Genomic DNA, 15,774 nt, shown 5'->3' with positions numbered 1-15,774 from the left:
CTGTTGTTAATGCCAACGAGACGCGGTCTAACGGGATTTGCCAGAATAAGTTTTTGGCATCCAAAATCAAGAAAACCGTTGCGTTACCGATTTGGGCTGTGACGTCTTCAATGGTCCTCATGGGGTAGTGTTGCTGTTTGATTGCTGTATTCAAATCTTTGGGATTGATGCAGATGCGTAACTCCTTCTAATCTTTCTTTGTGGTGACAACCATGGTGAAAACCCAATCAGAGGGCTCGCTGACTTCGGCAAGGACCCCAATGGAGACCATACATTTAAGTTCATCGTGTATTTGCTCACGCGTACCATGCGGGACACGGTGAGGGGCACGTACGAATGGGGTGACTGCATGGTCGACAATGACAGGTTTAGGGAAAGTACAGCAGGCTCAGTGCCTGAGCTATCAGAGTCATTCCCGTGGGAAGATTCGTCTTGTTCATGGGAATCTGAATCCGACGGGTCTTGTTGAATCAGGTGCAGCTTTGTCCTTGAAGCTGTACTCCCACTAGATCGACAACAAAGTGGTTGGGTTTTTTGCAATTATGACATACTTTCCAATGGGCTCTGCAAAATTGGCGCTCCCTGGGGTGGAAATAGTTACAGTTTGTGCACTTCATGTTAGGCATGTTCTGAACCTTGCTGGATGCATTGAGAAATCTTTGTGAAGAGCAACTAGCCATATTCACATTTAGTTGTTGATTAGCATTTGCGCTATCATAATCAGCCAGTGGTGCCACAGTCTCAGCCATCTGACAAGCATGAATAGCCTGATCTGCATTTCATAAGAATACAGTTCGCAGCTTTCGGTCGCTCATTCCTCCCAAAATTTTATCTCTAACAAGCTCATTTGTTATCGCACCAAATCTGCATTGAAAACTGATGTGTCTCAGGTCGCTGATGAATCGTTCCACAGGTTCATCAGGCTGTTGCACTTGGGCAAAAAATCTTGTCCTCTCAAGGATTCTGTTAGACGGTAGGTCACACAGTTCTCTGAACTTTCTCAGCAATACCATCGAGTTGTCTATAGATTCTGCTGGCACCAATACCTGTCCATTCACATCCAGTTGGGCAGGTGCAAATTCAAACGAGTCAGCACGGATCATAGCCTCCGGACCCGCTAAATTCAACAGTAGCGAAGCCTTCAAATCGTCGGGATCGTTGCGACGAACGATGCGTATATAATGAGAGTAATCCTCCCAAACATTCTCCATCGCTCGGCGATGTCAGAATCAAACACAAGCGGGCTAGGCTTTCGACAAGAGCTAGCCATATTTCTGAATCACAAAAAAACACGCAAGTAAAAACTGGTAAACAAAATAAATCGTGATCAACAGAACGGGGCAGACCCGATCTGACACCATGTAAAGAAATCAAACTCACATGGGTTGAAACACAAGCATCTGTATTGTTCAGGTCATTAACTACACAGCAGGTCATCACACGTTCACACTGGTACTCAGACTGGCAAGCAGTGGGCAGGATCTTACACTATGAATGTTACAATTAGGCGGGCTTATAATTACTAAGCATTCTAATTGGCTAACATGCTATAGCCAATGTTACATCAATGTTCATACCCTTAGGGTGTAAACTGCCCAAGCGAAATATGAGATGCTGCTCCAATTTGTGGTGGGACTCACTCTGGCCATGGAGGAGGCCCAGGACAGAAAGGTCAGATTCGGAATGGGAGGGGGAGTTGAAGTGCTGAGCCACTGGGAGATCATGTTGGTTAATGCAAACTGACCGGGGGTGTTGGGCGAAGCGATCACCAAGCCTGCGCTTGGTCTCACCGATGTAGAGCAGTTAAAGTACTTAAAGTACTTAACTAATGTAGAGTAGTTGAGGTGGTCTAGCTTTGTAGTCGGTGGACAATGTGTAGGGTATAATGGTGATTAAGTAAGTGGAGTCGCAGCCAGAGATCTGGACCATGAATTAGAATCGCATTATGTCAGGTGGAAAATTGCAATTCTAGTAAATGAATAAGTATGCCTGTAATTTTATAAACATATAGGAAAGAACTTCAGATGCTGGTTTACACCAAAGATAGACACAAAATGCTGGAATAACTCAGCGGGACAGGCAGCATTTCTGGAGAGAAGTTACTCCAGCATATTATGTCAATCTTCTCTACACATTTAGCCTTGAAACCACTTTTTGTTGTAGACTCCCATGCAGTTTACTGTCTTGTATGGAAGAAAATCTATCACCCTTACCTAATCTTATCTGTAGAAAGTTCGGGACTCAACAGTATATTTCATTGAAGATAGACACAAAATGCTGGAGTACTGTTACTCTTTGGGACAGGCAGCATCCCTGGAGCGAAGGAATGGGTGACGTTTTGGGTCGAGCAGATTTAGTGTCTATCTTCTGCTGTTCCTTCCTACAAGTGTAGTTCATTCTTCACGAGCTCTTCAGTTCTGGAGCAGTCACGCAAGATAATAAATGTCAGCACTGCCAGTGTCATCCACATACTGTATGTGAATGAATGAATTTAAGTAAAAATTCCTCATCTTCTGACCCTGAAGATTAAAATTCTAACACAAAATGGCCTGACCTTTCATGACAATAGGCAATAGACAATAGGTGCAGGAGTAGGCCATTCGGCCCTTCGAGCCAGCACCGCCATTCAATGTGATCATGGCTGATCATTCCCAATCAGTACCCCATTCCTGCCTTCTCCCCATATCCCCCGACTCTACTATCTTTAAGAGACCTATCTAGCTCCCTCTTGAAAGTATCCAGAGAACCTGCCTCCACCGCACTCGGAGACAGAGAATTCCACAGACTTACAACACTCTGCATGAGAAAGTGTTTCCTCCACTCCGTTCAAAATGGCCTACCCTTTATTTAGCAATGTCACAAAATTTTGAGATTAAAAAAATCAAGTCTGCAATTTATCCCATCAGATAAAGCATAAAAATAAGTGTAATTTGACACCTAATTCGATTGTGGAACGTGATCGATTGGAACGTTGCAGTTGCGGTGAATTTAAACCCTATATTGGCAGGAAAAACACTGCCAGTTCGTATGGGGCCTAAATCACCTTTTCGCAACGTAAAATGTGGATTAAGGTAATCCTAAGAAGCATGTTTATTATATTACTAAATCTCTGATCTTCACCGCTTTTGGCCGACTGTGCTGCGATTTCCGAGAGAACGCCGCCACCTACGGCTGTCATTTTTGGCCACCTCGCTCAGAGCCCCCCTCTGCTGTATGAGTGCGGAGGATTTTTTCCGTCGATGAAAAATGAGAGTTATTAATGTTTTTACAAAATTCCCCATTCTCTCTGCTGCCCCCGCTGGCGGCAGGGGGAGGGACTATAAAACCAGGAAGTGTCATGCCTCATTCAGTCTCTGCCAGACCAGGAAGCGAGAAGGTCACGGCTCTCTGAGCTGCAAATAACACTGAACGCACGTCAATTCCACGGTGAGTCCCCTCGAAGCGGTGTAAAGTGGCTGCAGCCCTTTTTAACATGTTTGTGTTCACAAGATGAATTTTGGTTGTCGGGTGTCTGCAGCCCAATTGTTTGCCTCGCCTTTTTTTTAACAAGTTTGTGTTCACAAAATGAATTTTGATTGTCGGGTGTATGCAGCCCAATTGTTTGCCTCGCCTTTTTTTAACAAGTTTGTGCTCACAAAATGAATTTTGGTTGTCGGGTGTCTGCAGCCCAATTGTTTGCCTCGCCTTTTTTTAACAAGTTTGTGTTCATAAAATGAATTTTGGTTGTCGGGTAGCTGCGGCCCAATTGTTTGCCTTGGCTTGGCTTTTAAAATCGTTGCAACAGTTGGATGCCTGCCCAAGCATCCATACGGCCCACAATGTCTATACCAAAACCAGTACCTTCAGCCCGCAACACCCATACTAGCGCAACAGACAGCCCCCCCCACTGGCGAGCAGTATTGGAATTGGTGGAGAGGGGAATATTGCGTTGGTGACCAGCCCTCCCGTGTGATGCTGGGATCCAACGGGTCCCACTTAGTCTAGTATGTAATATAAACGGTTTACCTTTTGCTGTCCCGTACGTGAAATCCGTCCCGGTTATCGGCGTTGACCGCATTAGAAGCAGATTTTTATTTTATTCCAGCGCTGAAATTGTCCTGCGATTTAAAAAAAATAAATTCACAGAACGACAGTCGGAACAATTCTTCAGCATTAGCTAGCAGCCCGAGAAAATATATCCAGGACAGGCAGGAGAAAAACCACATTTTAATCCCACCCCTCCCCTCGAAGGCGCCAAAGCCGCGCATACGGCCAGTGGCAGAACTGCAGCGCCGCTGAATTGAATTGATTGAATTGAATTGAATTGAATTGAATTGGATTGAATTGAATTGAATCCCTTTATTGTCATTCAGACCTTACGGTCTGAACGAAATTTCGAAAAACCCAAGGTAAGTTTTGTAACATACCTACTTTATTCATAAACTGTGGCCCCTGGTTCTGGACTCCCCCCACATCGGGTACATGTTTCCTGCCTCTAGCCTGTCCAAACCCTTTATAATCTTATATGTTTCAATAAGATGCCCTCTCATCCTTCTAAATTCCAGAGTATACAATCCCAGCCACTCCATTCGCTCAGCATATGACAGTCCCATTATGTATGATCAAGCACCCCATCTCATTAATGTATTTACAGTGACAACAAGCCAGCAAGGACAGAGCGCTTTTTTTCCCTTTGAATTAATGTTAATAGTATAAACATTTTACAAAAACCGAAATAAATAAAGTTGATATATCAAACAGCAGATTTCAAACGTGGGAAAATTAAACTTGCAAACATAAAGTTTATTTTTTAAGGCTAAATATTGGTATTATATTAATAAAAACTCATTTAGACCTGAACCAGTATGTTTAGTTTAGTTTAGTTTAGAGATACAGCATGGAAAAGAGCCCTTCGGCCTCCTTGAGCCCAAGCCGACTATCGATCGCCCATTCACACAAGTTCGATATTATTCCATTTCTCATCCACGCCCCACACACTAGAGGCAATTTACAGAGGATAATAAGCCCACCAACCCACCTGTCTTTGGGTTGTGGGGGGAAACTGGAGTGCCAGGAGCAAACCCATGCCGTCCCAAGGAGAACTAAAGCAATAATGCACAACATTTTAAAATGTTAACAATTGTACTAATTTCCCTAGATTCCAGCAGGGTGCACTGTGCAAAGATTGTGAATGAGTTGACAACAACCTCAGGATTTCCATGTTTCCACCATGCACACACTAAAATCAGCCAGGAAAAAACAGGTTCCGTATATGAAGATTTTACAAAAGATATAATTTTTCCAGTCTACACGTCATCTTTCATAATTATGCTCCAGTCAATTTATAGTAAACAGAAACAATGTTTCAAATGATGTTGACAAAAGTAAAACTCATAGGATCAAAAGCAACTAATGAGATGATTTTTCTCTCTGTACTGCCCCACTTTTCAATGAGTGGAGGGTGGGAGGTGTAATTTATATAAGAATTTACCCGGACATGCCACCCGGGGCCCATGGTGCAAATTTTGAGCACCACTTATTTTTGACTGTTTGCGCTCCAATCCCAATGTTGGATTTAAGACTTCCAGACAATTTTAGAACATGTATAAGTATGCATCTATGCATTGTAAATGGCTCAATTGTAATCATGCATTGTCTTTCTGCTGACTGGATAGCACGCAACGAGAAGCTTTTTACTGTACATCGTTACATGTGAAAATAAACGAAACGGAACTGAACTTTATATTGGTGCAAATGACAAAGCAATAAATGCTCATTTTTATTTGCTGCTTCCTGACAGACGCCAAGGCAGAGGTTCACGTACAGTCAAACGTTCTTGTGGGGAACAGTGGCTCCCGTGGACATTATCAAAGAGGAAAAGAAGGCAAAGAAAAGATCAAAGAAAGCTTGTTTAACCTTTGATGGATTCCGATTTCCGGGATACAAAAGCAGCTTGGAGGCAAATGAGCATCTACACAAACCTGATGAAGCACGAATAGATGAACTTAAAAAGGTATCATCATTGCTTGAATATTTCAGTGTTGCTTTTCAAAACTTGAGTAATTTGTTGCGCACAAAGATATTATATATCTATAACATCTATCATAGATATTATAAGGAATACATCATCATTAATATCAAAATTGATGATTGATTATTACCTACATAGTGCATACAGAACAAAATAATCCATTAACCAATTTAATTTTCACTCGGGTGGCACAGCGGTAGAATTGCTGCCTTACAGCGCCAGAGACCCGGGTTCCATCCTGACTATGGGTACTGTCTTTATGGAGTTTGTACATTCTCCCCGTGACCTGCGAGGGTTTTCCCCGGGAGCTCCAGTTTCCTCCCACACTCCAAAGACGCACAAGTTTGTAAGTTAATTGGCTGGGTACATTTGTAAATTGTCCTTAGTGCATGTAGGATAGTGTAAGTGTGCGGGGATTGCTGGTCGGTGTGGACTTGGTGGGCCGAAGGGCCTGTTTCTGTGCTGTATCTCTAAACTAAACTAAAATGAACAAGTGTCAATGTTCCGTGTACTGGAAAGTTAACATTTGAATCTTATCAGGTTAGCAGTAATTTCCAAATTAATTCTTAAAAGGGATTAATGTAATAATTGTGGTTACATCTAGCATCTAGATCAGCATCTAGCCAGAACATGGCATTTTAATGTGAAAGTTATTTTGTAGAGAATAGTAGTGATTTTGTATTAACTAGTGTGGGAAAAGGAAGTTGGTATTATATTGCAGAGACAAGAAACTGTTGATGCTGGAATCTTGAGCAAAAAACAAAGCTAGAGAAACTCAGTAGGCCAGGCAAGAGATAGATAATGAGTCTGAAGAAGGATCCTGCCTTGAAATGTTGTCTGTCTGTGCCCTCCACAGATGCTGCCTGACATGCTGAGTTCCTCTAGCACTTGATTTTTGGTAATGCGTTATATTGGTTCATGCTGGAATTGTACAACTATACAAAAATAATTTGCATGATTAAAATGCAACAATAATATCAAACTTAAGGCCAAATGGAAACTGTACAAAATGTAAGAGGATCTCTTGGCACATGAAAGATTAGAGAGATAAGTAAAGATGCAGCAGAAATCTATTACATGCAGCTAATGTCTGGTCCAAACTGCTTGCAAAATCCAGTTTAATTGAATTGATGAGAAAACACAGCCTTGTATTAATTCCATTTTCACTCTTTATGAAATTTAATTATATCGCACATCTTTAACTGCTAAATGTTTTGAACGATGAATAAACAATGCAATGGGGAGAAAAGATCAGAGAATAAAACATTTTGGGGCTTTTTCTCATTGAATTTAAGAAATACTATAGATATAAAGAATTTTCAGAGCAGGGCTCCATGTGCACCAACTGCCTTCAACAGGAAGAAACGGGAAGGCAAATGCTAGTTTTCAAAAGAAAGACACAAACTGCTTGAGTAACACAGTGGTTCTGCAGAGAACATGAATACATCATGCTTTGGGGTAGGACCCTTCAGATTCATTGTAGTGGGCGGAGGGAAGTAAACTGGTAGAAAGTAGGTGCAGGACAAAGCCTGGAAAATAATAGATGGATACGCGTGAGGGAGGGTTTTGATAGATGTTTGTTTTGACAAATGCCAGACAAAAGGATTGAAGAGATGCGAATTGTGAAGCTACATGAATGTAGATGGAAAGGGGCGAGGAGGGGAGAAATAGTTGAGAGACCAGGTGGAGCACAGGGGAGCGAGGGGGTGGGGGAAGGAGAGGGGAGCTGTTCCCTCCACAACTCCCTGGTTCACTCATCTCTTCCCATCCAAACCACCTCCTCCACAGGTACTTTCCCCTGCAACAGCAGGAGATGTAACACCTGTCCGTATACCTCCTCTCTCACCGCCATCCTGGGACACCAGCAGTCCTTCTAGGTGAGAAAGAGTCATACAGCACTGTAACAGGCCCTTCGGCCTATCTTGCCATGCTGATCAAGGTGGCCCATCTACACTAGTCCAACCTGCCCGCATTTGGCCCATATCGCCCTCTAAATATTTCCTATCTATGAACATGCCTTTTAAATGTTGCCCTAGTTCCTGCCTCAACTGCCTCATCTAGCATCTTGTTCCATATACTCATCCAGGGGCACCGGGGCGATGGCTGCCCTGCTGGAAGTCTGTTCGTTTTTCCATTCTTTTTGTTATTTTTTAGTGATTTAAAAGTTTGTTTGAATGTTCTTCAGTTTGTTTTAAAACTGGGGGAGAGCAGACCCTAGACCATTGTTACACCCCATTCAGAGACTGCTACAAGCCCATCCCCCACCCTGCTTTTGGGAAGGCAGACCACTGTTCCATCCTACTGCTGCCTGCATACAGGCAGAAACTAAAACAGGAAAAAACGGTTTCTAGGGACATTTACAAATGGAACAATGAGGCTGATGAGGCCTTGCAGGATTGCTTTGACAAAACTGACTGGCAGATGTTTGACGATGCAGCAGAAGGCAGCATCAAAATAATACACAGTCTCTGTCTTAGGCTACATAAGTAAGTACATCGATGATGTTGTTCCAAAAGCCACCATCTGCACTTACCCAAATCAGAAACCCTGGGTCAGAGGGGAAATTCATGCCAAACTCAAATCACGGACCACTGCCTTCAACTCACGGGACCCCAACGCCTACAAAGCAGCTAGATATGACCTCCAGAAGTCCATCAGGAAAGCCAAGAGAGCCTACAGGGGCAAAGTGGAATCCAACTACTCCAGCTCTGACCCCAGATGCATGTGGAGTCGATTACGTTGCATCACAAATTACAATGGGGAAAACAGGAGCACTGTCCAGCCTACCGGTTCGCTCCTGGACGAGCTTAACACCTTCTATGCCCGGTTCGATGCAGACAACACAGCGCCCACCATGAGTCCACAAGTGTGCTGGGGGACTACCTCACTGACCCTACAAACGGCAGATGTGAGGCGGTCCTTCAAAAAGGTCAATGACCGCCAAGCTCCAGGGCCGGTTGGTATTCCAGGGCGTGCGCTGATCAACTGGCAGAGGTGTTCACCAACATCTTCAACCTCTCCCTGAGTCAGTCTGTGGTTCTCACCCCCTTCAAAGCATCCATCGTTCCTGTTCCATAGAAACCATTAATCTCCTGTTTAAATGACTACCATCCTGTCGCACTGACATCAGTCATCATGAAGTTCTTCGAGCAACTAGTCAAAACTCACATCTATTCCTCTCTCCCTGACACCTTGGACCCTCTTCAGTTTGCGTATAGACCAAACGGCCACAGACGATGCCATCGCCGTGGCAACTCACACTGCGCTCACCCACTTGGACACAGGGAATACATATGTGCGAATGCTCTTCATTGACTACAGCTTGGCATTCAACACTATCATTCCCTCAAAACACGTCCCCAAGCTCCTAGATCTTGGACTGGAGACCTCCATCTGCAGCTGGATATTCGACTTCCTGACGGGCAGGCCCCAGGAGGTGAGAAATGGCAGCCACACCTCTTCCTCACTGATCCTCAATACAGGCACACCACAGGGCTGTGTACTCAGTCCTCTCCTGTACTCCCTGTTCATGCACGACTGCACTGCTAAGCACAGCTCCAAGATCATCTTAAAGTTTGCTGATGACGCGACCATCCTGGGCCTCATCACAGACAATAATGAGACAGCCTATAGAGAGGAGGTAAAGGCACTAAACAGCTGGTGCCAGGAAAATAACCTCTCTCTCAATGTCAGCAAAACTAAAGAGATGATCGTGGACTACAGGAGATAGCAGGGGAGTGGACACATCCCCATCCACATCGGTGATGCTGAGGTTGAAAGGGTCAGCAGCTTCAAGTTCCTCGGTGTGCACATCACTGAGGACCTCTCTTGGACACTGCACACGGACACAATAACTACGAAAGCCCGCCAACGGCTCTTTTTCCTGAGAAGATTGAGGAAGTTTGGCATGAACGCCAGCATCCTCACAAACTTCTACAGTTGCACCATCGAGAGTCTGCTGACGGGCTGCATCACAGTCTGGTACGGGAACTGTTCTGCCCACAGCCACAAATCACTACAGAGAGTGGTGAAGGCGGCACAGCACATCACTGGCAACTGTCTCCCGGCCATTCAGGACATTTTTCACAGGTGGTGCCTGCGGAAGGCACACAGCATCATCAAGGCCCACAGCCACCCAGCACGCAGACTGTTCTCCTTGTTACCGTCAGGCAGACGATACAAGAGCATGGTTGCACGCACCACCAGACATAGAAACAGTTTTTACCATCATGCCATCAGGTTTCTGAACTCATCATATATGTTGATTATTTTATTTATTATTGTCATTTACCTCCCAATGTCACTTTTATCTTATCTTTTTTTTTACCTTAATTTTATCCTTGTAATATCATTGCTGAGGTGACCCGTTGTCTTGTCAAAAACATTTCATTGTACCGTTGACCCTGTGTTAACCTACATATGACAAATAAAAACTGAACTGAACTGAACTGATGTGGGGGAGGGGGGAGGGGGGAGGGGATCGGGGGAAACTTTTTTTTCAAGTTCCTACCTTGCCGGAGATGTGATTATTTTTCGGATCACATTCTCCGATGTGCCCTGCGGCCTTCCATCGCTAGAGCTGGAGGCCTTCACGGACTGTCATGAGCCCCACCGCGGGGCGCGAACATTGGAGCTGAACCCTTGCCAGGGATCGTTCCGACCGTGACCACCACGGACTTTACCATCAAGAGCTCGCAATCTCGGGAGAGGCCGAGTCGGGAGCTCCAACGTCACAGAAGGTTCAACCAGCCCCGACGCGAGGTTCGATCGTCCAGCGCGGGGGAGCTGACATCCCCCTGATGCAGGAGCGGATAGCCTCGATGCAGAGGGCCCAAACGCCGCCGGCTACGAGAGTCAAGATCGTCCCGTCAACCGCAAGGCCCACGACCGAGGAAGAACTAAGGGAAGGGACTTGAACTTTATTTCGCCTTCCATCACAGTGAGGAATGTGTAGGAGTCACTGTGGTGGATGTTCATGTTAAAATGTGTTTTTGAGTGATCTGTTGCTTTTAATTGTATGACTGACCTGACCAATGAAATTCCTCGTATGTTGCAAAACATACTTGGCGAGTAAAGTATGATTCCTGATTCTGATTCTGATTCTGATTACCCTCTGTGTGATAAATTTGCCTCTCAGGTTCCTGGAAAATCAATCCCTGCTCACCCCAAAACTGTTTCCTGGTTCCTGATTCCCCTTCTCTGGGAAAAAGATTGAAAAGAAATCCCCTCACGATTCTATATACCTCCATAAGATCACCCCTCATCCTCCTGTGCTCCAAGGAATAAAGTCCTAGTCTGTCCAACCTCTACCTGTAGCTCAGGCCCTCAAGTCCTGACAACAGCCTCGCAAATCATCTCTGCATTTTTTCCAGCTTAAAACCATCCTACCTATGGCAGGGTTACTAAAATTGAACACAATACTCCAAATGTGATCTCACCAATGTCTTGCACAACTATAGCCTAACATCCCAACTTCTATGCTCAATACCCTGACTGATGAAGGCCAATGTGCCAAAAGCCCTATCCAACTGTCATGCCACTTTCAAGGAACTATGTCCATGCACTGTGAAGGTCCTGACCTGGTTTGACTTCACAAAATGCAGCACCTCGTACTTATTTACATTAAACTCCATTAATCATTCCTCAGCCCACTTGTCCAATTGTTTATTATGCTGCTGAAATGTTTGATAACCATCTTCGCTACCTATGATACGATCCACTTTAGTGTCGTCTAATTTACTAATCATGTGTTCTGCATTCTCATTCAAATTGTTGAAATAACCCACAAACAGCAATGGGTTCAGCATCGATCCCTGAAGCACACCACTGGTCACAGGCCTCCAGCCCGAGAAACAACTTTCCACCATCACCCATGAAGACAACTCTCTATCTAGTTGGCTAGCTCTCCCTGGATCCTGTACTATCTAACCTTTCAGAGCAGCCTATAACAAATGACCTGCTGAAGGTTCACGTGCACCTCCTCTAACCTCACCTACTGCATCCCAATCTGTTCCCAATATGTCCTCCTGTACATTGGCGAGACCAAGCTTACACTCAGTGACCGTCTCGCCAAGGCCTACTGAATCTCCCAGTTGCTAAGCATTTAGCTCCTTTTCACTTTCCCCATAGTGAGCTTTCTGTCCTGGACCACCTCCATTACCAGAGTGAGGTCACATGTAAACTGCAGGAACAGCATCTTGTATTCTGCTTGGGTAGATTACAACCCAATGGTATGAACAATTATTTATCCAGTTTTAGGTAAACACAAACTCACCTATTTCTCCCCTTCCACATATTCAATCCTCTAGCTTCACTATTCATAACGCTTCAATCCTTTTGTCTCGCACTTTCTATCTTTTCATCTCTGGCCTTTTTCCAACCATCTGCCTGTGAAACCCCCCCTCACATGTATCCATCTATTACTTGCCTCTCTCTTCCAGCTTTATTAACCCCCACAATCAATCTGACGAAGGGTCCCGACCCAAATGTCAATCACCTATCAAATGTTCTTCAGGGGTTGTCTGATCCACTGAGTAACTCCAGCACTTTGTACCTCTTTTGCCTTCAATAGGAAATTGGTTAAATAATTTAAAAGGAAAGTTCTGCAGTATGAAAAGAGCAGAGGTGGTTAATTGGGCAACTTATTAAAATAGCTGACATAATTGGAATAGTTTATGTGATCTCCTTGTTGGAAATTCTGCCTCTGGTGAAAGGGGGTCAAAAAGAGAGTAAATGGTTTTCTCAGTGCCTTATGTACCAATGGTGCCCAATCTGTACCCAATCATGTTCAAACCATGGTAAAGATTCAGCATGATGTCTACAAGTACATCAGGGATGTTAAATTGAAAACTTGATTATGATGATCTAAAATATAACCTTTAACCCTAAAGTTTGTTGGAGAGATCTACGAATAGTCAAAATTGTGAACATATTTGATGGGATAAAACTTGGAAATGTTCCTTTTGCTTGAAAATTATTAATTGTGAATAGATCGTAGAGTCAACATTAGTGCCAGTAGCATTGACAAGATGGTGGGATTTCGCAAACATCCATACAGTGATGTGTAATATAGAATAGTAAGATTAAACGAGAACTTACCAGTTCGAAGTTTGATCGTTATTTTATGAGGAGTACGTTGAGGGAATACGTGAAGAACCCCGCCAGGACGCATGCGTGTCATTCTTCAAAGCAGCAGTGTGAAATCACAGATAACTGTAATGACTTAAACATAGTAAGATTAGAGAAGAAATACCAGTTGAGTATATGATCATGGGTGGGAGCGGAGGGCACGTATTCCCTCAACGTACTCCTCATAAAATAACGATCAAACTTCGAACTGGTAAGTTCTCGTTTAATCTTACTATTTTACTTCGGAGTCACGTGAGTGACTACGTGAAGATTTCAAAGCTCTGTGATTTCATGCCGTGGAAACGAGTCCATGCATCACATCTGCCTTAATGACTGTAGGATGAATTGTGTCAACATATTTTAGACATGAATCCGACATTGAAATCCATGAATTGATTAACACAAATTATAGCCCCTATTTATTTATTTTTTTAATATTTTATTTTATTAGAAGTAAGTACAGTCATATGGCACCAAAGTGCCTAATATATATTTTCATAATACATTTTATGTACAACTTCTTTTTTTTTTTTTGTTACACTGAAAAAAGATTAGAATAAGAAAAAGAAGTTAGATAGTAAAGGATAGAAAGATGTGAAATATATAGTGTGTGAAAAAAGAAAACGAGTAAATGAAGAAAGTTGAGAGAGAGAATAGAGAAAAGAAAATAAAATAAAAAAGAAAAGGAGATCATTATTTATAATCTTGACCAACCCTCGTCCAGTCCTGAAACAGTTATTTTTTACAATTGTGTTGCACCATATGATTCCAAAAAAAACGACGAATGGAGACCAACTCGTTATGAATTGGTCTGATTTATCCATTAGGAGGAATCGCATTTCCTCAAGATGAGCGGTGTCCAACATACTTGCAATCCACATTTTAAGCGTTGGTATTGATGTACCCTTCCAAAATTTAAGAATTAATTTTTTTGCTATTATTAAACCATAGTTAAGGAATAGATTTTGAGATGTGTTCAATTTATTCCCATCTTCCATTACGCCAAATATAATCATTTCAGTATTAGGTTCCATTCTTGTCTTGAATAATTTTGTAAATATTTCAAAAATATCATTCCAAAATCTATAAAGTTTTATGCAGGAAACTAAGGAGTGTGTTATAGTTGCCTTTTGGGCTAGACATTTATCACAAGTGGCGGATATATTTGGATAAAATTTGTTCAATCTTGTTTTTGAATAATATAATCTATGTACAATTTTAAATTGAATTAGATTATGTCTTACATTAATTGAACATTTGTGAATATATATCAGGTATTTTTCCCATTTAACCTTCGTAATTTTTATCATTAGTTCCCGTTCCCACTCCTCTCTAAGTACCTCTGTCGATGGTAGTTGTATATTTAGAATACTATTATATAAATATGATATTAATTTTTGTGAGTCAGCTTCAATATTCATTTCTTCTTCCAATAAGTCAGGAGTTACTTTTTGATATCCTTGTATATATTTTTTCACGAAATCGCAAATCTGAAGATATTTAAAATATTGGTTGTTTTTCAATTTAAATTTTAATTGTAGTTGGAATGATAGTAAGTTTCCCATTTCGTACATATCCCCGATCCTTCTAATTCCGAGACTTTCCCATTGGTTATATGTCTTATCAATAAGAGATGGTTTAAATAAAGGGTTATTCGCTATTGGCATTAACAGTGATAGATTTCTTAATTTATAGCCCCTATTTATGGGGTAATTAAATTACAGAACTTAAATTGTTTCTGCAAATGTTCCAGGTTTAATGACTGGTTTATGATAAAATAGTTGGAATGTTTTTCCCCTGACCATCCTGCTGCCTTGAGGATTTGGTCCATTGGTACATCCAACTGCATAGCTGCCGATGTAGCTGCAGCCCTGGTGGAATGAGATTTAAAAATATTAGTATCCATCCCAGCCTGTATTAGAACCTGTTTCAGCCATCTTGAGATGGTCTGGACCGTCACTCTTTTGTGTGGTTGCTTATGGCTGACTAAAAGTGCCTTCTCATTGCCTCTGATGATTTTCGTGTTCTCCATGTATAACGACAAATGTCTTACTATACAGAGACGATCATCTGTTGGGTAAGACCTAAATTCTATATTGAGGCCTGCTGATCCCTGTCTGTTCTGCTTTATTTGAAACGAGGATAGCAGCATTAGAAAAATACAAAGGACTAAAAATACTGCAAGAGTCAACGACAGAGATGGACCATGAACACGTCCTCCAGGATACAGTGCCGATGGGTGAGTTAGCTGAGCTAGCTCCGACAAACACACAACTAAATGATGACGATGAAAGCTACATTATATCCTTCCCGAAACTGGACAAGAAAGAGACAGTTCCAGCTGCCACTTACTGGCACCAAGTCGGCGCTAAGCCCAAACGGAAAACCACAGTGAATCAACAAGTTCACTCGACGCCAAATGCTAGGCTACCTAAAGCTAAAGTAGCACGTACCAGCCGGATTAGCCCGTCCCCGAAGCTAACTCTGCCGCTGAAAAACAGGTTCCTGCCACTACGAGAGTCCACGGACGACAGCCCGCAGAAACGTGATGAGAAACGGAGACGGAACACGTCGCCAGGCAGGCAAGCTGCCGCGAGTCCCGAGGTGCGTCCGGACAGACGGCGCGGACAGAGACG

The 15,774-nt window shown here is 42.9% G+C and overlaps 1 protein-coding gene across 3 annotated transcripts in view; it reads left to right on the top strand.

Moving 5' to 3' along the window:
• The window catches only part of cfap92 (cilia and flagella associated protein 92 (putative)), a 90,890-nt gene that overhangs the window by 54,921 nt on the left and 20,195 nt on the right, over positions 1-15,774 (top strand). For all 3 annotated transcript variants that reach the window (XM_033037214.1, XM_033037215.1, XM_033037216.1), the window contains exon 8: positions 5,780-5,992. In XM_033037214.1, the coding sequence (XP_032893105.1) occupies positions 5,780-5,992 (213 nt within the window). The remainder of the gene's footprint in view (positions 1-5,779; positions 5,993-15,774) is intronic.

This window comes from Amblyraja radiata, chromosome 18 (genome assembly GCF_010909765.2).
Source record: "Amblyraja radiata isolate CabotCenter1 chromosome 18, sAmbRad1.1.pri, whole genome shotgun sequence".
Lineage (NCBI taxonomy): Eukaryota > Metazoa > Chordata > Chondrichthyes > Rajiformes > Rajidae > Amblyraja > Amblyraja radiata.
The sequence above is the reverse complement of the archived record's forward strand: the minus strand, read 5'-3'. Positions and strand labels throughout refer to the sequence as shown.